At 42.0% G+C, this 27,588-nt stretch overlaps 1 protein-coding gene across 7 annotated transcripts; it reads right to left on the bottom strand.

Annotated features, from left to right (window-relative positions):
• Positions 1-1,117: 1,117 nt before the first annotated feature.
• CUNH11orf54 (chromosome unknown C11orf54 homolog) lies at positions 1,118-27,560 on the bottom strand. Of its 7 annotated transcripts, none has more exons than XM_033205558.1 (10): positions 27,420-27,557; positions 21,356-21,519; positions 18,049-18,147; positions 15,985-16,058; positions 15,702-15,803; positions 14,356-14,532; positions 12,279-12,428; positions 9,657-9,773; positions 7,589-7,689; positions 1,152-1,347 (listed from the first exon to the last, which is right to left on the bottom strand). In XM_033205558.1, the coding sequence occupies exons 2-10, from the start codon at positions 21,408-21,410 to the stop codon at positions 1,251-1,253; spliced, it is 972 nt and encodes a 323-aa protein (XP_033061449.1). In that variant the 5' UTR covers positions 21,411-21,519; positions 27,420-27,557; the 3' UTR covers positions 1,152-1,250. The 7 variants fall into 7 exon arrangements, with proteins under 7 accessions (XP_033061453.1, XP_033061449.1, XP_033061452.1 ...); XM_033205561.1 differs by having other exon boundaries at positions 7,638-7,689; XM_033205559.1 differs by lacking the exon at positions 27,420-27,557 and adding an exon at positions 22,330-22,460.
• Positions 27,561-27,588: the final 28 nt, after the last annotated feature.

The raw sequence follows: 27,588 nt of genomic DNA, 5'->3' as shown, positions 1-27,588 counted from the left end.
GTGTGGAGGGGGTTGAATTTTCATGAGAGAAACCTATTTCTGGCAAGCTGCACAGTCTGTCGCACAATCATGTTCGAGAACAGTACTTGCTTTTCGTGTAAATTTGTAAAAAAAATTTTTTTAACTTTATTTTAAAATCTGATTAATAGCCAGGCACAGTGGCAGTCTAACAGCAGTGCAGACAAAAACAAGACAACAAATGAGTAGGATTCCTAGAATAAGTAACAGCTTTTGCCACCAAGTGTTCAAGATCAAAACTAGCTGCTTAACCAGTTGTTTAAAGATGTGTTGAATCTGAAAGTTTAGTTGTTGAGGTTTTCATATCATCCATTAACGTAGTCATATTATCTGATTCATCTGGGATACAGACATAACACACAGTTTTTATGATAGTGCAGGTTCATCCCTGGGCTTCAGTGAGTATGTCAAAAGCCATATGGTTTTGTAATATAGCCTTTTCCATAAGAGTAACTTTATTGTTTAATAATGGAATACCCATGTAGCTGTAGTTTGGGTATAATTGGTTAGGACCTCTATATGCCAAATAACATCTTCAACACTCAGTTGTGGTATGAAGATGGAAGCTAAATGATCATACCAGTGGAACACAGAATGAACCCAATGAGATCATAAATAAGGAAAATGTGCAGGTTTTGGCAAAGTACGAACTACTCGACCATATGGTTAAGCATAACCTGAAGAAAAGAAAAGAAAAAAAAAATTTAAAAGGGGAGGCAGGCACATGTTCACATGGCCAGCAGGAGACACAGAGAGAGTGAAGTGGGAGGTGTTTTCAAACAAGCAGACCTTGGGAGAACTCTATCACAAGATAGCACCAGGGGAATGGTGCTAAATCATTAGAAAACCACACCCATGATTCAATCACCTCCCACAAAGCCCCACCTCCAAGCCTGAGGATTACAATTCAACATGAGACTTAGGTGGGGACACAGGGCCAAACCATATCAAGTATCTACTGTAGCGACAAATACTAGGTTGCCAATGCAAATAATATTCTAAATTTGAAGAAGTTAATCCTCATTGTGGTTAATATGAGTCAGAAAAACAGAGCATATCAGAGAAATGAGGCTAAAGGTAGGAGTTCTAGGAAGAGTAATCATAGATTTAGCCAATGAATATACCAGATTTTCTGCAGAAAATTCAGTGTTTAATATTTCATTATTTTAGTCATATAATTGCCCTGTCAGATTGTGTTCCGTTATCTGGAAGACCAAAATGAATGCCCTTTATCAACTAAGAAGAACCCTAAAGTTAAGAAAATGAAAGTTACCTATGGGTGGAAGGTTCAGGGCTTGGTTGGCATGGGAACTTCGCAAATTCCTAAGGCTACAAGAAAAACCAGTCTTGCTAAATTCGCTAAAAACAGGAGCTATTGGGAAAATTGTCAGAACCTTACCAAACCTGATTTACAATCCAAACCACTATAGCTCTGATTGGACAAAGGACTAGCCTTACAAAAATTCTTTCCTGATAAGCAACTGAAGACTTCAAACCAGTTTCAGCCAGTTTATAGAGACTGCATGCAAACTTTGTGTCCAATAGTTCACCTTTTGACACGAAGAGCCAAGTTCCACCTTATTTTAATGTTAATACCTTACCCCAAAGTGAACATGGTATGTGTGTTATATATATATTTATCCATTGCACGTGTTCAACTTCCCTCGTAGATATGTATAACTTTTCTCCCAAACCTGCTGAATATGTTTTACTCTATTGTGCGATACAGGTCCTGTGAGGCATAAAAACCAACCTGCCCTTTTCCTTCTGGGAAGAGAGCACCTTTGGCATAAGCTGGAGACTCTCTTCCTGCTGTGCAAACTGAAATCACCAATATAGTGCTCCTTTCTACTATTTAGCCATCCTTGTGGTCTTTTGGGTGACATTTTCTTTTTCTTTAAAGAAACATGGTCTGACTCTTTTGCCAAGGTTGGACTGAGGTGATGCCATCTGGATTCACCATAGCTTCAGCCTCCAGGTCTCAAGTGATCCTCCCACCTCAGCCTCCCAAGTAGCTGGGACAACAGGTATGTGCCACCATGCCCAGCTAATTTTTTTAGTTTTTGTAGAGATGGGGTGTATGTTACCCAGGCCGGTCTCAAACTCCTGGGCTCAAGCGATCCTCCCACCTCAGTCTTCCAAAATGCTGGGATTTACAGGCATGAGCCATTGCACCTGACTGGATGACAATTCTTTAGGTTTATCTGTGCTCTTATTTTAGGTTTGGAAAGATGGTATGACACTGTGATGTATAATAAGACACGCAGTATGTATAGATAGTCTTAGTCCCAGTGTTCTGGCACACAGCTCCTAAAACCCTGGGAGTCTCCAAAGTGATAAATGGTTTTTGTATGCTAATAAAATGACAGTGTTAAGTGGGTTTCTGCATGCCGGAAGCTCCTGGATAGCTTCAGGATGGGGGCTCCTTGCCCAGGAACTAACCAGTGATTAAAGAGTTATGACTTTCAGCCCCAACCCCAACCTTGAAAGAGAGGAGAGGCTGAAGGTTGAGCCGATCACCGAAGGCCAATGATTTAATCAATTCTGCCTATATAAGGAAACCTCTATAAAATCCCAAAAGAAACGCAGAGGCAGGTGGATCACTTGAGCCCAGGAGTTCAAGACAAGCCCGGGTAACATGATGAGACCCCATCTCTACAAAAAATACAAAAATTGGCTGGGCATCATGGCGCACACCTGTTAGTCCTAGTTACTCAGAAGGTGAAGAGGGGAGGATTGCGTGAGCCTGGGAGGTGGAGGTTTCAGTGAGCAGAGATCATGCCACTGCACTCCAGCCTGGGTGACAGAGTGAGAACCTGTCTCAAAAACAAAAACAAAGCCAAAATCCAAAAGAAAAGGGTTTGGATAGCTTCCAAATTGCTGAACATGTGGAGATGCCTAGAAGGTGGGGCACCCAGAAACAGTGTGGAAATTCTGGACTTTTGCTGGCCTTTCCACATGTATCTCTTCCATCTGGCTGTTCATCTGTATACTTTATTATATCCTTTATTAATAAACTGGAAAATATACGTAAAGTGTTTCCCTGAGTTAAATGATCTGCTCTAAGCAAATTAATCAAACCTGAAGAGGCAGGCATAGAGACTCCAATTTACACTGGGTTGGTCAGAAGTACAGGTCACAACCTGAAGCCTGTGATTGGCATTGGAAGTGGGAGGCAGTCTTGGAGGATTGAACCATTAAACTGTGGGATCTGATGCTATCTCCAAGTAAATAGTGTTAGAATTGAATTCAATTATAGGATCCCCAGCTGATGCCTGCTGGAGAATTGCTTGGTGTGTGGGAAAAACCCCCATGCATCTGGTCACAGAAGCATTCTGTGTTATACTGAGTGAATGTAAGAGTAAGAAGAGCACTTTGGGCCAGGTGCCATGCCTCATGCCTGTAATCCCAGCAATTTGGGAGGCTGAGACGGGCAGATCACTTGAGGCCAGGAGTTCAAGAACAGCCTGGCCAACATGGCAAAACCCCGTTTCTATGAAAAAATAAAACTAAGAAAAAATTTAAAAAGAAAAACATTTTGATTTTTCCCCCCATCATCTCTATTAGATGGTGTGAATGTACCTGGTCTCCAGGCTTTTTGAATTGTGTCTATCAGCAATACCATTTTGAACTGAAATTCCTAACATAAGAAATGTACACAAAACTATAGAAACTTAAAAGGATGAAATAAAATATGTAAATAGATGTTCTAATATTCCCACACCCCTTGGAAGGTCATGTGTACCTGCTGCCCATGCACCTCATTTTGGAGGACACTAAAGGAAGAGTAAAGGCAGTGTTTATATCTGTAGTGTGAAGAGGCCCAGGACTGCTTCAGATGATCTTCACACCTGGAATCTGGCCTGAAATAAGCTCTGATCTGAAATCAGATCTGAAATCTGTAATTAAGAATCTGACTTAATGTATGTTTGACTGCCGGTGACTTTTAAGCCTTATCCCGCCCTTCGTCCCATTATGCCCCACACCTCTGGCAAGCTAAGCAAGCCTGGGTGCTGGTAGGCGGAGCTTACAGTGAGCCAAGATGGCACCACTGCACTCCAGCCTGGGCGACAGAGCGAGACTCTGTTTCAAAAAAAAAAAAAAGGCCTGGGTGCTTGCCAGACATGGTGGCCCATGCCTGTAATCCCAGCACTTTGGGAGGCCGAGGCAGGAAGATGACTTGAGCCCAGCCTGGGAAACATAGTGAGACACAGTCTCTTAAAAAAAAATAAAGCAAGCAAGCCTGGGTATTTCCTTCTTTGATACCAGTGGGAAACTCAAACCACATGCAAGAAACATTACTCTGGCCCTACTCCCTAACCACCAAAAAACCCCAAGTCAGTCTCCTTCCCTGTTGTCAAATCCTGCTTAGGAGCTGCCCTGCCTTCCCCAGAAAGCTTACGTGAGTAACAACCCTTTCATAGTCTGTCGGTGTGTGTATGGCTTCATCAGTCATTTTTGCTTTTTTTTTTGAGACAGGGTCTCACTGTGTTGCCCAGACTACAGTGCAATGGTACAATTACAGCTCACTGCAACCTCCAACTTCTGGGCTGAAGGGATTCTCATGCCTCAGTCTCCTGAGCAGCTGGGACAACAGGTGTGCACAATCATGCCCAAATAATTAAAAAAAAAGTTTCTTTTTTTGCAGAGATGGGGGGGGGGGTCTCTGTATGCTGCCCAGGCTGGCCTTGAACTCCTGGCCTCAAGTGATCCTCCTACCTTGGCCTCCCTAAGTGGTAGGATTACAGGCATGAGCCACTGAACCTGGCTATCAGTCTGGACATTTGAACCAAATTTTGAGTGTGGAATGCATCTTGTCTCAGTGTGGGATGGCCACAAAAAAATAGCATCCTCCTTTATAGTTCACCTACTGCTTTATTTCTTTTCACAGCACTTAATACCGCCTGACATATTACATATTTATTGTTTGTTTTCTGCACTACACAGATTCCCAGCTTTAGTAAAGTGTTTGGTATAATCATTCGAGTGGCTACTTTGCTAGCACTGTTAAAAGCACTAGTGCTACAGTTGTGAACAAGGCCCTTGCCTGTATGAAGTGTACACTCCAGAGAGCAGGGCAGATGTTCAATACATATTTGTTAAATGAAAGAGTATTAATATTGTTTTTGTCTGGAGGTAACATATTAGAAACATAATATATCAAAAATTAAATTTTTTATTCTTTTTTTGCATCAAAATAGTGCTTAAAATAATAGGAATTTATACTCACAAGACATAGCTAACATCCAGAGTAGACAATTAAAAAATATTATTTGAAAATTACGTACTTAGTACTAAAGACTTCCTAAATTTGTACATTAGCAAGATTGGCATTAGCACCATTAGAGAGTTGATCTTTGGCTAATGATTATTCAAAGAACATTCAGGAAAATTTCAACCATTACAATCAGTGAGTATAATTTTATATTTCAGCAAAGATAGTGGTCATGTTCAGCAACAGCCTCACTTGCAAATTAAAGTAAGCTCACTGCAATGTTGCACTTTGATGCTGTTTTTTTACCCCTTCTCTTGCAAATAACCAGTGAAATAAAAATTGTTTCTAACTGGCAATCGAAACAAGGGAGGAATTATGGCTAGCCAACTAGTTGCTAATGTTTGTGTTTTTATTTTTATTTTTATTTATTTATCTATTTTTTTTTTTTGAGACGGAGTCTTGCTGTGTCGCCCAGGCTGGAGTGCAGTGGCCGGATCTCGGCTCACTGCAAGCTCCGCCTCCCGGGTTCACGCCATTCTCCCGCCTCAGCCTCCGAGTATCTGGGACTACAGGCGCCCGCCACCTCGCCCGGCTAGTTTATTGTATTTTTAGTAGAGATGGGGTTTCACCATGTTAGCCAGGATGGTCTTGATCTCCTGACCTCGTGATCCACCCGCCTCGGCCTCCCAAAGTGCTGGGATTACAGGCTTGAGCCACTGTGCCCGGCGTGTTTTTATTTTTTATTTAAGAAAAATTTTAAATAATAGAGATGGGGTCTCACCATGGTGCCCAGGCTGGTCTTAAACTCCTAGGCTCAGACAATCCTCCCACTCGGCCTCTCAACATGCTGGGATCACAGGCTTCAGCCACCAGGCCCGGCCTGCTAATGTCTGTGAAAGGCAACTTGCAAACTTCTATGGTTTAACTTCACCAGAAGGGTAAAGGGCTCCCCACCTGCCACCTTGTTCTACGAAAAAGGTATACTCTGATTACTAGAATGGATTTTTAAAATTCAATACAAAGATTCAATAACTATCAACATTTCTAAACACTGATTTTTCTTTTTATTTTTTCAAGTATTTTTTAATGTCCTGCAGGTAATAACACTGATTTTTCTAATACTCAGAAACATCTACTTAGCAGTTGTGATACTAATTTGCAAAATGTAACGTTATACAAATATAAGGTACTACTAAATACATAGTAGAAATAATTGCATGATTCCTGATGTTTATATTCAAGGTATAAACATGGCTGATTTTGCTGATACTATAGAATAAAAAAAAAATAAAGTTGCTACGTAAAAAATTAAAGAATATCTCAGCCGGGCGCGGTGGCTCAAGCCTGTAATCCCAGCACTTTGGGAGGCCGAGACGGGTGGATCACGAGGTCAGCAGATCGAGACCATCCTGGCTAACACGGCGAAACCCTGTCTCTACTAAAAAATACAAAAAGCTAGCCGGGCGAGGTGGCGGGCACCTGTAGTCCCAGCTACTTGGGAGGCTGAGGCAGGAGAATGGCGTGAACCCGGGAGGCGGAGCTTGCAGTGAGCTGAGATCCGGCCACTGCACTCCAGCCTGGGCGACAGAGCGAAACTCCGTCTCAAAGGCCGGGCGCGGTGGCTCAAGCCTGTAATCCCAGCACTTTGGGAGGCCGAGACGGGCGGATCACGAGGTCAGGAGATCGAGACCATCCTGGCTAACATGGTGAAACCCCGTCTCTACTAAAAAATACAAAAAAAAAAAACTAGCCGGGCGAGGTGGCAGGCGCCTGTAGTCCCAGCTACTCGGGAGGCTGAGGCAGGAGAATGGCGTAAACCCGGGAGGCGGAGCTTGCAGTGAGCTGAGATCCGGCCACTGCACTCCAGCCTGGGCGACAGAGCCAGACTCTGTCTCAAAAAAAAAAAAAAAAAAAAAAAAAATCTCAATTAGATATTTTTGTTCCTAATCTCTTTCAGACAGATCTATGAAATAATATAGAATATACAATCAACATATCCTTTCATATTAAGTGAAAAAGAATGGGGTCTAAGTAGTGAGATCATTTCTATTTTTCACTTTTTAAAAAAAGACAGGGTCTTGCTATGTTGCCCAAGCTGGTCTCAAACTCCGGGGCTCCAGTGTGCCTCCTGCCTCAGCCTCCCAAAGTGCTGGGATTATAGGCATGAGCCATTGAGCCTGGCCCGTGGGATCATTTCTATTGGTTTTATGTCAGTATCAATTAATGAGTCAATCAATTAATTAACCTTAATGATTTCTTTTTCTAAATAAGTATCAGCTGATTTAATCTCGCCCAATTGAATGAGACTCTTTTGGTTGATCAATGCGATAGAGAAACTCTGCAGGTAAGAAGTACCCAAGATATTCCACTATATCTGGAGTAGTGTCATAATGGTAGTGTCCACCTTCTCCATGATGACTGAAAAAATGAGTATGCTCCAGTCGCAAATCAAACCCCTAGGATAACAGACAAACAATATGTTAGTACTCCAAGTATTGATTAGAGTTTAAGGAGGAAGGGATAACTTTTTATGTTGCAATAGTTTTCATTTTTTAAATAGGTAATACATTCACATGTTCTAAACTCAAAGGGGGCAAAACGATATATTCAGTAAAATGTATCTTCCTCTCTCTTGCCCTCACCACTTGCTCCCCTTCCTAGCAGTTGACCAATGTAAGCAGTTTCTTGTATATCCTTCCAGAAATATTTACTTTTATTTTTACTCAAATGTAGTATTTTGTACACACTTTTCTGCGTGTAACTTTTTTTCATGTCACAATATAGTTTTGAGATCTTTGTATATCAAATCATAAAAGAGCTTCCTCATTCTTTTATACTTATGTGGTATTCCATTGTGTATGTAACTTAACTGACATTTGCATTATTTCTAAGTCTTTTGCTACTACAACAACACTGTAATGAATAACCTTTTAACTAATAATTTTACACAATTATGCATATATTTAAGTATAAAATTCTAGACATGTAATCACTGGATCAAAAGATATGACCAGGCTAGGCGTAGTAGCTCATGCCTGTAATCCCACCACTTTGGGAGGCTGAGGCGGGCAAATCACTTGAAGTCAGGAGCTTGACACCAGCCTGGTCAACATGGCAAAACCCTGTCTCTACCGAAAATACAAAAATTAGCCAGGTGTGGTGGTGAGCACCTGTAATCCCAGCTACTCAGGCGGGTGAGGCAGGAGAATTGCGTGAACCCAGGAGGCGGAGGTTGCAGTGAGCTGAGATCGCATCACTGCACTCCAGCCTGGGCAACAGAGCGGGACTCTGTCACAAAAAATAAAAAAATGAAAAGATAAGGCCAATATTTTAGTAGTTATTTGCTTTGAATTGGTAAAATTTTTTCTAGTGTATAGTATTATAATATAATGAACACCAAACAAGATGACAGGAGACCTGAATCCTAGTTGTGACTCTACTATTTGTTTTTTTTGAGATGGTGGTTACACTGTTACCCAGGCTGGTCTCAAACTTCTGGATTCAAGTCAGCCTCCTCGGTACCTAAGAATACCGGGGCATGCCACCATGCCCAGCTACACCTGCTATTTAATAAAATAATTTTGGGTGTTATTTAAAATGCCCGTGCCTTCATTTTCTCAAAGGTAAAATCTACTCTGCCTAACTCATAGGATGATGAAGAGCTCCCTTATCTTCCAAAATAATTCTAGAGACTACCCTAATTCTTAAATAACAACAACACATGGTTGGGCGTGGTGGCTCACGCTTGTAATCCCAACACTTTAGGAGGCAGAGGTGAGTGGATCACCTGAGGCCAGGGGTTTGAGACCAGCCTGACCAAAGTGGTGAAACCCTGTCTACTAAAAATACAAAAATTAGCCTGGCATGGTGGTGCATGCCTATAATCTCAGCTACCCGGGAGGCTGAGGCAGTTCAATCACTTGAACCCAGGAGGCAGAGGTTGCAGTGAGCTGAGATCGTGCCATTGCACTCCAGCCTGGGCAACAAGAGTGAAACTCTGTTTCAAAACAACACCACCACAAAAATTGCCTAGTTCTTAAAGATTATCCTGCCAGGCGCGGTGGCTCACGCCTGTAATCCCAGCACTTTGGGAGGCTGAGGCGGGCGGATCACGAGGTCAGGAGATCGAGACCATCCTGGCTAACACGGCGAAACCCCGTCTCTACTAAAAAATACAAAAAATAAGCCGGGCGTGGTGGTGGGCTCCTATAGTCCCAGCTACTCGAGAGGCTGAGGCAGGAGTATGGCGGGAACCTGGGAGGCGGAGCTTGCAGTGAGCCCTGATCGTACCACTGCACTCCAGCCTGGCCACAGAGCGAGACTCAGCCTCAAAAAAAAAAAAAAAAAAAAAAAGATTATCCTAAAAATCAAGCATCAAGCATTATCATTATAGTATAATATAAAAAAACAGACACAGACTTACTGGGTCTCTGGAGACAAAAACTGATAGACAAACCAAAGGAGCCTTCATCTCATAAAAATGCAACCATTTATTCACCTCTTCATCAGAGTTCAAGGGGCAGGAAGAAAATTCTGCAGGCTACAACAAAAGATAATTATATAGGTAAACATATTGAATATTATGAAGAATTAAAATTTTTAAAAATATATTTCATTTACTTATTATTAATTTTTAATTATACTTTAAGTTCTGGGTTACATGTGCAGAACATGCAGTTTTGTTACAAAGGTATACACGTGCCCTGGTGGTTTGCTGCACCCATCAACCCGTCACCTACATTAGGTATTTCTCCTGTTATCCCTCCCCTAACCCCCACCCCGCGACAGGCCCCGGTGTGTGATGGTCCCCTCCCTGTGTCCATGTGTTCCCACTGTTCAACTCCCACTTATGAGTGAGAACATGTGGTGTTTGGTTTTCTGATCTTGTGATAGTTTGCTGAGAATGATGGTTTCCAGCTTCATCCATGTCCCTGCAAAGGACATAAATTCACCCTTTTTTATGGCTGTATAGTATTCCATGGTGTATAGGTACATTTTCTTAATCCAGTCTATCATTGATGGACATTCGGGTTAGTTCTAAGTCTTTGCTATTGTGTATAGTGCTGCAATAAACCTATGTGTGCATGTGTCTTTGTCATAGAATGATTTATAATCCTTTGGGTATATGCCCAGTAATGGGATTGCTGGGTCAAATGGTATTTCCAGTTCTAGATCCTTGAGGAATCGCCACACTGACCTCCACAATGGTTGAACTAATTTACACTCCCACGAACAGTATAAAAGCATTCCTATTTTTCCACAACCTCTCCAGCATCTGTTGTTTCCTGACAGGGTCTGGCTCTGTCACCCAGGCTGGAGTGCAGTGGGATGATCACGGTGGGCCTGGAAAAGGTACAAGTTTCCACTATGGTGTGTGGGATTGGCAACTGGGCCCCCAGCCTTCAGGCCTCCCTGGCCTGAAGGTAGGGCCTTACCGGAAACCCGTCCCCTTCTCCTCCAAATCCTGTCTGCCTCCTGCTGCCAATCATGGAATCCAGGCTGTATGTGCCAAGGGGTGCCTGAAGGCCAGTGCAGAGCTGCCCTCAGCCCTCACTCAGCTTCCCGTCTATGCTCGTGTCAGTGCCCAAAATTCAGAAGGGGCCGGGGCAGCAGGGGGCTGGTGTATATGCAGTGCTGTGAGCGTGTGCACACCTGGCTGGGCTGTGACAGCGACCAGGCTCTGCCTGACTTTGCTCCTGGATCGGAGCAGGCGCTGACAGCAGGGAGAAGCCAGGCAGTGGGAGCAGGCATTTCCAAACCTGCAAGAGCAGTGGGGGCCTTCCCAGACCCCGAAGAAAGCAGGAATGCCTAGGTCCGCAGCCACCGTTTGGGCAGCTGCAGCTGCGCCTGGGAAGATGGGGCTCTCGCCTGTTCCGGCCGGGAGAGCACAGGGATGCCAGGGACCACAGCCATGGCTTGGGTGATTGCAGCGGCACCAAGGAAGCTCCAGCGACAACTCGGAACGGGCGGGACTCCCACTTGTCTTCAGCTCCCACCCACTCCATGGAATGTGTAGCCTCAGCTGTGCCTCGCTGCTGCAGCGACTCCAGACAGCCTGCCGCTGCCATCATCACTATGTTGACCAGGCTGGTTTTTTTTTTTTTTTTTTTTTTGAGGCGGAGTCTCGCTCTGTCGCCCGGACTGGAGTGCAGTGGCCAGATCTCAGCTCACTGCAAGCTCCGCCTCCCGGGTTTACACCATTCTCCTGCCTCAGCCTCCCAAGTAGCTGGGACTACAGGCGCCCGCCACCTCGCCCAGCTAGTTTTTGTATTTTTAGTAGAGACGGGGTTTCACTGTGTTAGCCAGGATGGTCTCGATCTCCTGACCTCGTGATCCGCCCGTCTCGGCCTCCCAAAGTGCTGGGATTACAGGCTTGAGCCACCGCGCCCGGCCACCACCAGGCTGGTTTTGAATTCCTGGCCTCCAGTGGTCCTCCCACCTCAGCCTCCCAAAGTGCTAGGATTACAGGCATGAGTCATTTTGCAGGCCTTGAATTTATCTTGATCTTAAAAGCAAACATATCCAAAATAAAGTTCTAATATATTAACATGGATAAAAACATTATCTTACAATCTGATTTACAATATTATCATTTAAATTTTAAAGTAATATAATCATAGTAAAAAGGATTTGTTTAGAGTGTCTTTGAATGTAGAATTCCCAACATGTACCTTACAATTCTAAGATCTGGCCCAGCGCAGTGTTTCACATCTGTAATCCCAGCACCTGAGGCGGGTGGATCAGCCTAGGTCAGGAGTTCGACACCAGTCTGGCCAACGTGGCAAAACCTTGTCTCCACTAAAACTACAAAATAAGCCCAGCATGGTGCTGCATGCCTATAATCCCAGCTACTCAGCAGGCTGAGGCAGGAGAATCCCTTGAATCCGGGAGGTGGAGGTTGCAGTGAGCCAAGATTGTGCCACTGCACTCCAGTGTGGGCAACACAGCAAGGTTCCGTTTAACAACAACAACAAAAAATCCTGAGATCTTAAACATGTGCACACATACAAACTCCTTCATGCATGTATGCACACATGGCTCTTACCATAATGTGAGACTTCACTTTTCCCTTCTGAATTATGAAAGTACCTCCCATTCCTACAGGCTTATTTCCATAATGTTTTTCCAGGGTCTGTCTCATACAAGTCACAAAGTTAAGTGGTCCAGTTCTTCTTTTGGCTTTCACCTCAATTACCTATAGAGGACACAAAGGTGCGTATCATTGACTATGCTGCAAAATAACTACCGAAGTAAAATATTATATAATTGTAAAATATTATATAATTTAATGCTATCAAACAAATATTCTGTTATTTGCTTAGAGCCCCCAGATCTGAGTTGAGATGTCGCAATCCTGTGAGTCTTGATCAATCATATATATATGTATACACACACACACATGTACATATCAGTTATATGTAATTTATAAATAAGTCTTAAGCATGCTTTCTTGAACTGAGAAACTGAGAAAGACAAGTTTCTCAGTGTAGACAAGTACTACACTGAACTCTAGAGACTCTTAACATATGTGTCAAGGCAGTCAAATATTGAGAATTACCTGCTTTAAAGGAATTAACCTTTGGTAAGGGGGATGAGAAGAAAATGATTACATTTTCTCACTTCCCTTAAAAATCTGTACTATATTATCTCTACAACTTGGAAGTTAAGTATTTTCACTTCTCAATCTCTTATCTCAAAGTAGTCGAAGAGGGTATCTCTACTTACAAACCTGGAGAGTCTTTGCAAAAGCTAACACTGAAATCATCTTTTTGTGTACTAACAGGAAGTAAATATGAAGTAAGGCATTAGTTTTCCTTACTTTCTTCTTGCTGTAAGTTTTTGCTACCACCATTTCTATCTAGAGCAATGTATGATTCATCAGAAAGGAGCAAATAACCTATTTACTACCTGTAAGTAGGCATTATTTATTTTAGCTGTATGGTTCATGTAGATGACTAACTCACTCTCCAAATTAATATTCTATTACCTTTTAGTTCTCAGAAAAAGGTCTTCCTTACTAAGTAGTCTTTTTTTTTTTTTTTTTTTTGAGACAGGTCTTGCTGTCACCCAGGTAGGAGTACAGTGGTGTGATCATAGCTTGTTGCAGCCTCAAACACCTGGCCACAAGGGATCCTCCTGCCTCCTGAGTAGCTAGGACTATAGGCATGTACCACATCTGGCTAATTAAAAACATAATTTTTTTTTTTTTTGAGACAGGGTCTTGCTACATTGCCCAGGCTGGTCTGAAACTGCCAGACTTAAGTGATCCTCCAGCTTTGGACTCTCAAAGGACTGGAATTATAGGCATGAGCCATTGTGCCAGCCGTACTATTCTTTTTTTTTTTTTTGGAGACAGAGTCTTGCTTTGTTGCCCAGGCTGGAGAGCAATGGTGCGATTTTGGCTCACTGCAACCTCTGTCTCCCAGGTTCAAGCAATTCTCCTGCCTCAGCCTCCCAAGTAGCTGGGACTACAGGTGTGTGCCACCTTCTCTGTAATTTTAGTATTTTTAGTAGAGACGAGGTTTCACCATGTTGGCCAGACTGGTCTCAAACTCTTGACCTCAGGTGATCCACCCACCTCGGCCTCCCAAAGTGCTGGGATTACAGTCATAAGCTACCGCACCCGGCCTCCAGCCATATTATTCTTAACCTTAGTTTGAAAGATGACTTTCGCTCTGCCTTTCGTATTCTCTGAATCTTTCATTACTGGGATAAAGAGCTTTGACTTAGGAAGCTCTAATTTTCTTTTTTTTTTGAGACAGAGTCTCACTCAGTGGCCCAGACTGGAGTGCAGTGGCATGATCTTGGCTCACTGCAACCTCTGCCTTCTGGGTCTGAGCGATTCTCTCACCTCAGCCTCCTGAGTAGCTGGGACGACAGGCACACACCACCACACCCTTCTAATTTTTGTATTTTTTGGTACAGATGGGGTTTTACCATGTTGGCCAGGCTGGTCTTGAACTCCTGACTTCAAGTTGACCTCAAGTTATTCATCCAGCTTGGCCTCCCAAAGTGGGAAGCTCTAATTTTCTTAGCAAAACCATATTTGTGGCAGTAAAAGTTCACATTTTTAGCTATCTGAGAACATTTAGGGAATATTGTATTTTTATGGACAAAATCACCTTGCCAGGTTGGCCCTCACTGGCAAAAAGATTAGCCAGTAATGCACACTCAAAATCATGACGTTTCTCACTGTATTTCTCCAGGAGGCACTCTCCATCTGCAGGGTTTACATGGGCAAAGTAACTACCATTCACAGGAGGCTTGTGTTCACTTTCTGTCTGAATAACTGGCATAAACTGAAAAGAAAGTGAGACAATTAGTCAATCTTTGTATCTCTGCAAAGAGAATATCTTGAATAATGTTATAAAACATTTAATCCTTTTAAGACATTTCAGTTCAAGTCCTAATAAGAGAACATACAATACATAATATTTAATTTTAGACATAACAAACTTGAAAAACATTTTAGAAGATATTTATAGGCTGGGCACTGTGGCTCACGCCTGTAATCCCAGCACTTTGGGAGGCCAAGGGGGCAGATCACAAGGTCAAGAGATCAAGGCCATCTTGGCCAACATGGTGAAACCCCGTCTCTACTAAAAATACAAAAATTAGCTGGGTGTGGTGGCGTGTGCCTGTAGTCCTAGCTACTCAGGAGGCTGAGGCAAAAGAAGTGCTTGAACCTGGGAGGTGGAGGTTGCAGTGAGCCAAGATCGCGCCACTGCACTTCAGCATGGCGACAGAGTGAGGCTCTGTCTCAAAAAAAAAAAAAAAAGATATTTATAGTATTTCTTACAGTGTATCTATAACTTGCATTAAATATCTTATTTTAATTTTAAACTTTTTTTCCTAACTTGAACACTAGGCAAATTGTATTAATGTTTCTGCAAAGAACTTGTCTGACTACTATTAGTCATATCTGAAGAGGTTATGAGAGAATGAGCAGACTTAAGTCTTGTATTCATGAGATTCAAAGAAACAGTAATATTTTCATATGATAATAATATATATTAGTAACAACTACTAACTTTTATAAATAACCATCATACTATTGTGATAGTTTCCTACTATTTGGTCTGGAAGAAGTTGACTAGATCACTAATATTCCATTCACCTTCTAATCCAAAGCTGCCTGCATACCCAAAGCAAGGATTTACAGAGAAATTAGGAATCCTGTAAGAATATAAATGTTTTATAATCCAGAACCTTCAACAGAATACCACAGAACCCTGCATTTATCTAAGGCTGAACCTATAACCTAAGAAAATCTAAAACTATAAGTTAGTACTCCATTATAGTTAGTCCAGTTGGAATGTGTGCTATAGCAGAAATCTATATCAAGCAGTATCAAACCTGCAGAGAGACTTACAATTCACTCAGAAAGTAGGATTTTTGGCACTAAAAGCAAAAAGACAAATCAAATGTCAAATCAATAAAGTAAAATAATTTTCTTATACATGCTGACCTCAGAATTGAACCCGAGAGTCTGAAATGGACCTGCTCCTGCTCCAAGAATAAAAGCTCCAGGCAGCTTGATTTCTTTTGCAATTTTATTCAGATCATAAACCTACAGAAGAGGGAAAAAATATTATTTAAGTCACAACTTGTATGAAGTCCCTAGTTTACCTTTTATTATTGATCCATTAGCACTTCCTTGCCAATTGATCAACAGGTCTTCTAATAATAAACAGAGTAATCAACCCAATTTCTACAATCTTCATGTGAATATGCAGAGTAAAAGTACTTACTTTTTTTTGGTTTACAAGAGGCAATAAGTAAGGCACACCTCCTACTTCTGCAATTCTAGTTTTCCCACAGATGCCTAAAAAAAAAAACCAAGAAACAAAAACACAAGAAATCTTAAAAATAGGCAAACATCTAATTTAATAATAAAATGCCAGAAGACATAAATTTAATTTATTAACAGCACATAACTTCTCCGTTCTCATAAAGTTTTACAAATAACAGGGATTGGAAGACATAAGTAGCTAGAACCCCTATCCTGTTTTAAGTACCTGTGTCTCTAATGTCATCATAACCAAGCATGGCTTATATAGTTGGTGGCGTAAAGTTAATACAAGGCAAGGGCAAGGGTTAGAACTGGGGCCAAAGTTTGGATTGGGTAAGGTTTCTAGAATGTCTTTTAACGCCTTGTTTCTTTAAAAAAATCTATTTTGGGGTGGTTTTTGTTTTTTTTTTTTGGCTAAAACTGTTTTTTAATTTTTAATTTAAAATATTTTGCTCTGATAGAATGTAAAATCTTAGGTGGTGGCTCACGCCTGTAATCCCAGCACTTTGGGAGGCTGAGGTGGGCGTATCATGAGGTCAGGAGATTGAGACCATCCTGGCTAATACGGTGAAACCTCGTCTCTACTAAAAATACAAAAAATTAGCCAGGCATTGTGGTACGTGCCTGTAGTCTCAGCTACTCAGGAGGCTGAGGCATGAGAATTGCTTGAGCCCGGGAGGCGGAGGTTGCAGTGAGCTGAGATCCGGCCACTGAACTCCAGCCTGGTGACAGAGCGAGACTCTGTCTCAAAAAAAAAAAAAAGAAAACTATAAAGAAGTATTATGCTAGCCGGGTACAGTGGCTCATGCCTGTAATCCCAGCATTTGGGAGGCCGAGGCGGGCAGATCACAACGTCAGGAGATCGAGACCATCCTGATTAATATGGTGAAACCCTGTCTCTACTAATAATACAAAAAAATTAGCCAGTTGTGGTGGCGGGGGGCTGTAGTCCCAGCTACTCAGGAGGCTGAAGCAGGAGAATGGCGTGAACCTAGGAGGCGGCGCTTGCAGTGAGCCAAGATCGCACCACTGCACTCCAGCCTGGGCAACAGAGCGAGACTCCGTCTCAAAAAAAAAAAAAAGGATGCTAAATGCTCTGAAGAAGTTAAAAGACATTGCCATATGGTACACAAGCCTTCTAGAATTTACAGCTCTACTTAAAATAAAATATTGTTTAAGCTAGAAAGGCCCCCCAAAGACATTCAATTCAAATCCCCCCATGTTAATGTATCTCAAAGTCAGGTTTAAGACAGAACTGGAGTCCAGAATTTCTATGGCAAACTCCTTTTCAGCAAAGATGTTAATTACATAATAAAAAGAACACTTTTGAGTGTTTATTCTCAAATTCCTCATCATAACAGGGTATAATGGGAGAGGGTTAGACTTTGGAAAGAGACAGACTTGCATTTGAATCCTGATTATGATTTACACTGAGCTTATCTAGCCTCTCTCCTTTTCAGTTTTCTCATCTGCAAACCAGGGCTACTACTTACCTTGCGGTGTTATTGTAAAAACTGAAACATCAAATAAATATCTATCACACTGACAAATTATTTTATTATTCTAACACTAATTTCCCTTCCTTCTCACTTCAAACAGTGGATGCTCACTTGGCAAATTTGTTGAAGGATTAGTTTTAATAGATGATTCAAATACAAGGCTTTTAGGATCCCTTCTGGTCTTGAATAAATAAAATCATAAAAATTAAATTCAGTTTCCATAACAGTCTGAGCAATTAAAAGCAAAACTCTCATGTGATACAAAGAATTCTAACCTATTGGATATCTATTCTATAATCTGTAAAGGTTACATAACTGCATAAAACACAATCCTTTTCTACAAGAGTATGAAATGAAATTTAATCAATATCAGAAGAGTGAGCACAGAAATTTGGCACAATTTAGCCTAAACGTTGTGACAATATCTTTTATTTGTAGATAATTTAAGATGTCCTTAAAGATAATTCTAGTTTCAAAAAAATATTATGACTAAAAAACAAAAGTTAATTGCAAAAATTGCTTACCTTTTACAGGAAAGGTAAAGGGTTCCTTAGTCAGATCAGGGCAATCAACTACAGAGACCTGGACATCAGCAAAGTTATCTTTTAACCCCTTCTGCATAACTAATAAAGACAAGGAATAAGATTATTTAACATTACGTAAAAACTTAGCTACCACATATCAAAAGTGCCCCCAACACACTCCCAATCTCAACTTGTATAATAAAAAAAAAGGGGGGGAAATGGTCTTATTAATGAACATAACTAGACATTAAACATAATGATATAGTACAATGTAGACTAAGATATATAAATACTTCCTCTACAGTGATTTCCAACTTTTGAAGATAAACAGCCTGCACTTGTGTGAGGATGAGGATTACCTTCTTTTTTGAAAGAAGATTCCAAAAACCAACTGAAATGTGAACATTTAAACTTTTTGAAAAGTAAGTAATCACATGTAACAACTTCAGTGAAGGTAACAGACAAAATATTGAACAAAGCAGCCAGACACAAAAGACTATATACAGGCCGGGCGCGGTGGCTCAAGCCTGTAATCCCAGCACTTTGGGAGGCCGAGACGGGCGGATCACGAGGTCAGGAGATCGAGACCATCCTGGCTAACACGGTGAAACCCCGTCTCTACTAAAAAAATACAAAAAATTAGCCGGGCGAGATGGCGGGCGCCTGTAGTCCCAGCTACTCAGGAGGCTGAGGCAGGAGAATGGCGTAAACCCAGGAGGCGGAGCTTGCAGTGAGCTGAGATCCGGCCACTGCACTCCAGCCTGGGCGACAGAGCAAGACTCCGTCTCAAAAAAAAAAAAAAAAAAAAAAAAAAAAAAGACTATATACAATATTACTTTATGCATCTCAGAAACAGGCAATGGATCAAGGCTGACTGGGAAGGTATGCAAAGAAGCCTTCTGGGATGTTGAAAATATTTTACATTTTGATCTGGATAGTAGTTACATAGGTGTAACTATTGTTAACATTCATCAAGCTGTACACTCAAGATTAGTGTACTTTACTGTAGACAGTTATACCTCAATAACAATGTAAAAAGGCACAGGTATCTCAAAGTTATTAATGTAAGACCAATGTATTTCCCTCTCTCTCTTTTATATGTAGAGACCAGGTCTTGCTATATTGCCTGGCTGGTCTCGAACTCCTGGGCTCATGTGATCTTCCTGCCTTGTGTCTCCCAAAGTGCTGGGATTACAATGAGCCATCACACCTAGCCTCAATGGTTTTTTTTTCTTTTTTTTTTGAGACAGAGTCTCACTCTGATAGCCTCACCCTGTCGCCCAGACTGGAGTGCAGTGGTGTGCAGCACGATCTTGGCTCACTCAGCCTTGATTTCCAGGCTCAAGTAATCTTCCCACCTCAACCTCCCCAGTAGCTGGGACTATAGGTGGGTGCCACCATGCTTGGCTAATTTTTGTAAAAATGGAGTTTTGGCTTGTTGCCCAGGCTGCTCTCAAACTCCTGGGCTCAAGAGATCTGCTCACCTTGGCCTCTCCAAATGCTGGAATTACAAGCATGAGCCACTGCATCAGCCTATGTACTTTTAAGGATCAAAAGTTCTTATAAAATTTCTTTTTTTTTTTTGGAGATGGAGTCTCACCCTGTCACCCAGGCTGGAGTGCAATGGTACGATCTTGGCTTACTGCAACCTCCACCTCCCGGGTTCACGCCATTCTCCTGCCTCAGCCTCCCGAGTAGCTGGGGTTACAGGCACCCACCACCACACCCAGGTATTTTTTGTATTTTTAGTAGAGACGGGGCTTCACCATGTTGGCCAGGCTGGTCTTGAACTCCTGATCTCGTGATCCACCTGCCTCGGCCTTCCAAAGTGCTGAGATTACAGGCATGAGCCACTGTACCTGGTCAATTTCTTTTTTTTTTTTTTTTGAGACTAGGCTGAAGTGCAGTGGCGCGATCTTGGCTCAATGTAACTTCTGCCTCCCAGGTTCAAGTGATTCTTGTGGCTCAGACTCCCGAATAACTGGAATTACTGGCACACACCATCACGGCCAGCTAATTTTTGTATTTTTAGTAGGGATGGAGGTTTGCCATGTTGGCCAGGCTGGTCTTGAACTCCTGACCTCAAGTGATCTGTCTACCTTGGCCTCCTAAAGTGTTGAGATTACAGGCATGAGCCACTGTACCAGGCCATAAAATTTCTACTTTTACTGAATATATCCTTCACATATAGAAGGAAAAGAGAAACAAACACAAAAGTGAAAACTGGTTCTAGAAAAGCAATAAAAGAAAAAATCTGGCCAAGCATGGTGGCTCATGCCTGTAATCCCACCACTCTGGGTGGCCGAGGCAGGAGGATCAAGTGAGGTCAGGAGTTCAAGAGCATCCTGGGCAATAGAGCAAGATCCTACGTTTACAAAAAGAGAAAAGAAAAAGAAAAAATTCCTAGCTACCCTGTCATATTAGGGAAGACAGACTGATGAAAAAGAAATACAGGCCAAACAATACAGATTGTTTACTAGCTACCATTCAATTGGCGGCGGGGGAAGATTATAAAAGGAAAGTTACAACAAAGCAAAAATGAGTCTATTTGTTGACTTCGACCTTATCAAGATGACAAATGAACTACCAGAACAACACATTTTGAGAAGCAAGGGAAGGTTCTATAGTTACCATCAGAACAGAACCTAGAGGTTGTCAAATAAAGGTTGGTATTCTGACAGACTGTACAGTTTTGGATAAGAACTATTCCTGGCTTCATTTTGTGTGCCCATTTTTGTTTTCCTTTTTTTGCCTATCTTCCCTCCTAATTCATCTTGGGAAACTGCCTTAAATACTTGTTTGAACAAGGTGAAATACATAAAAATAAACACAGAGAGAAATCAAAGCAAGTTCACTGGCAGTCTGTCATTATCAGTGGTGTGGGGGAATGATATTGGGAATATGATTAACATACAACAGTAGAATATACATTTAAAGAATAATGTAAGTGAAAAAAGTTAAAGCAAAATTGTGCAACTCTCTGGGCATCACACATGCTTAAGTCTTGGATCACTAATCATTTACATCTTGTAAAGTTGGTATCATCAATAATCTATAAGTGAAAGAAAAAAGAATTTACAAATTATAACTTCAGTTTTTTTGGAGGGACAGAATTTTGGACTTTCTCAATAAAAATGGGACAGAACAGAAACTGAAATGGAAAATGAATTCCATACCAAAAGTATTATTTTGCTAAGTAAGATATAGATATAGGTAAGTAGTAAGATATAGATAGATCTTAGACTCTTTTTAAAAGAATTTTCTCTTGGGATAATTTTTAAAAACCCAAAGTTAATATTGTTTTTACCTCCAGCAAGCTCTTCTAGACTTCGTACATGAAAAGAAAACTCAGCACAAGCCATTTTCTTTCTTCTTTAGGTGTGAGGTTGGACAAATAGAGTTACTCTTGGTTAATTATCACAAGAGTCCACAGCGCACCAAGTATGAACTGCTTCTGTTCTGGAAATGAACCTTTAGCATTCAAACATACAAACAGAACAAAAGGGCATTTAGGTTTCTATCTTCACAAAAAGGCAAACACAGCTTCTAGCATTTAATATTCCAAGTGAGAAACAGACAAGTGACCTTTTAACACTTATACTTTATTTTATTTTAATTTAAAATTTAAAACTAATTTTTTAATAGAAACACGATCTTGCTGTGTTGCCTAGGCTGATCTTAAATTCCTGGCCTCAAGCGATCCTCCCACCTCTGCCTCCCAAAATGCTGGGATTACAAAGTGTGAGTTACTGCTCCCGGCCAATTCATTTTTTAAAAAAAAATCATATAGCTGGAGTGAACATCCAATTTTCTAATGGTTGGTCTAAGGAATATAGGTCTTGAAGCAAAAGGTACTTATTAGGAGTTTATGGGTAAGTGTTTAAATGGTTGTAGATAACAGTACATATAGGATTTGTACAGTACATATAGGATCTCAAGTATTTCTATAATAGATATGTGTTTTCTATTCTATATTTCACATTTAGGCCAAAAATTAAATGAGCTCCTTAGACTATCATTTTTTCAAAATAAAATTTAAATTACAAATACAAATGGAAACTTTTATGGAATGATTAGCCTTTGAAATTCAAATTTTTATTTTCATTTACAAATAAATATACTTTCTTGGTAAATAGATTTAATGTTCAATTCTGATAATCTACCCAATTATAATTTGATATTTAAACATATGCTTTTCTATCATTGCAACTAAAAAATAAAATATATGCCAAGTATATTTTGTAACAAATAAGTACACATACACAGAGATTAGTATCTTACCTTAAGTGTTCAGTGATGAGGTGCGCAACCAGAGGGAGATAAAATGAAGGCAGGGAAAAATACAAGTAATAAGAGGTAGTCATGTATCCTACTCCAGGCCAATCACAACAGGGAACACAGACAAGACCCTTAAGGGTGTTTCTTTTTTTTTTTTTTTTTTTTTTTTGAGACGGAGTCTCGCTCTGTCGCCCAAGCTGGAGTGCAGTGGCCGGATCTCAGCTCACTGCAAGCTCCGCCTCCCGGGTTCACGCCATTCTCCTGCCTCAGCCTCCCAAGTAGCTGGGACTACAGGCGCCCGCCACCTCGCCCGGCTAGTTTTTTGTATTTTTTTAAGTAGAGACGGGGTTTCACTGTGTTAGCCAGGATGGTCTCGATCTCTTGACCTCGTGATCCGCCCGCCTCGGCCTCCCAAAGTGCTGGGATTACAGGCTTGAGCTACCACGCCCGGCCCCTTAAGGGTGTTTCTAAGAGTACTGCAGGAGTTCTCATTAAAATTGTTAATAGAACACTTCATTAATCTTGACTGGCCTCTGCCCTTAACATGCCTATTGAGCAAGTGGAAAGGTGATCCTCAGTCATCTGAAATATTCTTCTAAATTTTTTTTTCTAATTTTCCAAAGATTCGTAGGTTGTTTAGAAACTGGGTTTTTAGTTCCGGTACTTTTCAACAACATATCCTCTCTAACCATTCTATTGCATACATTTAGGACGTTACATTTACTTCAGTACTTTATCAAATACCAGCTTTTATTGTTCTTGATTTAATATATGTAATCTAATCTCCCAAATATATATAACTGTTTATAAAGCATCCCAAATCCTTTTTTTTTTTTTTTTTTTGAGACGTAGTCTCGCTCTGTCACCCAGGCTGGAGTGCACTATGGCATGATCTCGGCTCACTGCAAGCTCCGCCTCCCAGGTTCAAGCGATTCTCCTGTCTCAGCCTCCCTAGTGGCTGGGATTACAGGCGTGTGCCATCACGCCTGGCTAATTTTTTGTATTTTAGTAGAGACAGGGTTTCACCATGTTGCCCAAGCTGGTCTCAAACTCCTGAGCTCAAGCAATCCACTTGCCTCCGACTCCCAAAGTGCTAGGATTACAGGTGTGAGCCACCACGCCCAGCCCCCAAATCTTACATAATCATACTTAAAATTATTTTAAACATAGTTTTGTGTGAGGAAAAGAAAGAGAGATCAGACTGTTACTGTGTCTATGTGGAAAAGGGAGACAAAAGAAACTCCATTTTGATCTGTACAAAGAAAAATTGTTCTGATTTGAGATGCTGTTAATCTGTAACTTTAGCCCCAACCCTGTGATCACAGAAACATGTGCTGTATTGCATCAAGGTTTAAGGGATTTAGGGCTGTGCAGGATGTGCCTTGTTAACAATATATTTGCAGACAGTAAGCCTGGTAAGTCATCGCCATTCTCCATTCTCTATTAACCAGGGACATGATGCACCACGGAAAGCTGCAGGGACCTCTACCCAAGAAAGCCTGGGTATTGTCCAAGGTTTCCCCCCACTGAGACAGCCTGAGATACGGCCTGGTGGGAAGGGAAAGACCTAACCGTCCCCCAGTCCTACACCCATAAAGGGTCTGTGCTGAGGAGGATTAGTAAAAGAGGAAGGCCTCTTTGCTGTTGAGATAAGAGGAAGGCCTCTGTTTTCCGCATATTCCTGGGAACGGAATGTCTCCGTGTAAAGCCGACTATTACGTTCTATTCTGACACAGGAGAAAACCACGCTGTGGCTGGAGGGGAGATATGCTGGCAGCAATACTGCTCTGTTACTCTTTGCTACACTTAAGATGTCTGGGTAAAGAGAAACATAAATCCAGCCTATGTACACGTCCAGGCACAGTATCTTCCCTTGAACTTATTTATGACGCAGACTCCTTTACTCACGTTTTCCTGCTGACCTTCTCCCCACCATCACCCTGTTGTCCTGTCACACTCCCCTTACCGAGACAGTGAAAATAGTAATCAATAAATACTGAGGGAACTCGGAGACCAGTGACGGTGCTGGTCCCCTGGGCCCACTGTTCTTTCTCTATAATTTCTCTCTGTGTCTTACTTCTTTTCTCAGTCTCTTGTCCCACCTGACGAGAAATACCCACACGAGTGGAGAGGCAGTCCCCTTTCAGTTTTGGGTTGAATAATTTTTAATTGTTCTGGAATGAGACAGTTTAACTTTTTCTTTTAAATAATTTCAGATTAACAGATATTACATTCAAATAATTCCTGTATATTCTTCACCCAGATTTCCCAAATGTTAACATTTTATCACATTCTTTATCAAGCAAACATTGGGTACTTATTTATGAACATGTCAAAATCTGCACAATGAATAGTATATTCATTTATAATGATAATAAAAGCACTTTAGATATTTTTGCTGACAGTAGGAATAAGAACACCAGTTAAAATCCAAATGTAATCTTAATTTTATTCCCTTTATTATCTCTTTACTTTAGTAAAAAGTTAGGTCAGTTGTTTCTGTTTATTTATGTCCCTACCAAAGTAGAAACAGAGTCCAATCCTGGGAGGATGTAGCTTGAATAACTGGTTTAGAAATGTACTTATTAGGGGTCCTTATTAGGGATTTGAGGATAAGTGTTTAAATGGTTGTGGGTAACAGTGCATATAGGACTCTCAAGTATTTCTATAATAGATATTTGTGCTTTCTACTCTATATTTGACATTTAGACAAAAAATTAAATGAGTTCCTTAGCCTATCACTTTTTCATAATAAAATTTAAATTATGAAGGCCCGTCCAATCCTAAAATGAGGTGAACTTCAGGCAGGGTGATGGCACTGCAGGCAGTGTGGTAGCATGTGTATGTGTGTGTTGGAGGTGGGGAGAGGGTTACAGTTGGAGCTGAGAAAGGGGTTAGGTTCTCACATAAACTCTAGGAACACAGCCTTGGGCCAGATAGAGGCAAACAATATTTTCCTGCCTAATTGGTGGGAGGCGATGGCCCAGAAATAGGGTCTAGAAAGGAAATGCAGCTGCAGAGGTCAACACCTGAAGGGGGAGACCAACTATCGCAACTAAACTGGTTACCATTTGAGTGCACACTGTGTACCAGACACCATTAGACACTGTGCAGACATTCTCTCAACTTTTCACAACCATGACAGATTGTGAGACAGGTTGTGGGTCTTCAGGAGTTGCGGGCATCTGCCAGACACAGCCGCAGGGCCTGCATGGAGTTGGCTCCTGCCGGCCACCACTCGCTCGGGCTCCAGCATCAGCTCACCCCCACATAAATGGTGGGGCGCAGCAGGCCTGAGTGAGTGGAGTTCGTGGCTTCCAGCACTCCAGTTCCCGCCTCATTCACTCGCGCGCCCCCTCCTGCGAGGAGTTGAGAGCTGCCGGCAGAGTAAGGGAGGCACCACAGCCCCAAGAACCGCGAAGGGGTCTGAGAAATATCTTGCTTCAAATGCACTCCAGCCTGGATGACAGAGCAAGACCGTCTCTATAAAACAAACAAAGGAATACGAAATGTGGCCGGGCGCGTTGGTTCACGCCTGTACTCCCAGCACTTTGGGAGGCCCAGGTAGGTGGATCACTTGAGGTCAGGAGTTCGAGACCTGCCTGGCCAACATGGTGAAACCTGGTCTCTACTAAAAGTACAAAAATTAGCCCGGTGTGGTGGCGGGCGCCTGTAGTCCCAGCCACTTGGGAAGCTGAGGTGGGTGGATCTCTTGAGCCTGGGAGGTGGGGGTTGCAGTGAGCTGAGATCGGGCCACTGCACTCCAGCCTGGGCGACAGAGCAAGACTCCGTCTCTTAAAAAAAAAAAAAAGAAAAAATACAAAATGAAATGTGAAATTTCAGTGATTCTGCATTAGGAGTTAATTGTTCCTTCCTTTTAATACCACTTTTCCCCTTCTTTTTGAACAAGGGATGCTGCATTTGCATTTTGCATTGAGCCTCACAAATTACACAGCTAGGCTTGCTGCTGAATAGGGCAGTGAGGGACATGCCATACCAGTCCTGGAGCCCAGCCCCTGTGGATCAAATGCAGTGTCAGACTTTTTATCCCCGAAATTGTCCAATCTATGGAGCAAAGGAGGGTAAAGAGACCAGATTACTTTTAAGGCACAGTCTATCCTAAAATGATGTAAACTATAAAATAAGACTAGACAGCTTTACTGGTTTTTGTGGTTTATCATATGAAAACAGAAGTTTGAAACCAGAAAAATCAAACCAGTTCATCCCTTTTTAAAATTTCTTTGGGAGGCCGGTGGCTCACACCTGTAATCCCAGCACTTTGGGAGGCCGAGGCAGGCGGATCACCTGAGGTCTGGAGTTCGAGACTAGCCTGACCAACATGGAGAAACCCCGTGTCTACTAAAAATACAAAAAAATTAGCCGGGCATGGTGGCTTATGCCTGTAATCTCAGCTACTTGGGAGGCTGAGGCAGGAGAATCGCTTGAACCCGGGACGCGGAGATTGCGGTGAGCCAAGATCGCGCCATTGCACTCCAGCCTGGGCAACAAGAGCGAAACTCGGTCTCAAAAAAAACAAAAAACAAAAAACAAACAAAAACTTTCGAAGAAAAAAACCCCACCAAAACTAAACTAGTTTACACTGCTTAATCTTAACTCAGGAACCGATCAAGGAACTAATGGTGGGGGCGGGGGTATGTAGGAGGAAACTTAGGAAAAAGAAATCCTCCACAGGTCTCACTTGTGACGTGTTAGCCAATTCCTGGGAGGCAGAAAGGGTGAGCTCCCGAAACAGGTGCAAAGGTGGGGAGGAGATCTGGGCGTGCTACGGAATAACACTGGCGTCCAGCACAAAGGTTACAAACTTCGAGTAACCTTCCCGAATATTTTCACACACAAGGGTTTTGAAGGCAAAAGTAGACAGATGACAAAACACTCAGGCACACATCCCACCCGTCACCCTCACCACACACTCGGGACCAGGTTTAGAAAGCCAGGCGACAGCTCAGCAAACGCGAGACCACCGGAAACGACCCGGGCTGAGAGGCTGTTTCCTCGTAGTTCTCATCCACTCACAATTGACCGCACATTTTCTTTTTGTTATTTGCCGAAATGTTCTTGGCTATTCCACTCACCGAATCGGTCACGCAAGCAAAACACCAGAGTCCGGATCTCCACCTACGCCAACCCCGCCTCCTCAGAGTACGCGAGCTACAGCTCCGCCCACGTTAGTCGCTCCTCCCTGCGCGGCGAGAAAAATGGCGCCCCCGCGTCGCGTCTCCTCCCACCGCTCGCCTTCTTCCC

The sequence above is a fragment of the Trachypithecus francoisi genome, unplaced genomic scaffold (assembly GCF_009764315.1).
Source record: "Trachypithecus francoisi isolate TF-2019V2 unplaced genomic scaffold, Tfra_2.0 Lachesis_group8, whole genome shotgun sequence".
Lineage (NCBI taxonomy): Eukaryota > Metazoa > Chordata > Mammalia > Primates > Cercopithecidae > Trachypithecus > Trachypithecus francoisi.
Note: the sequence above shows the minus strand (reverse complement) of the source record. Positions and strands in the feature narration are given on the sequence as shown.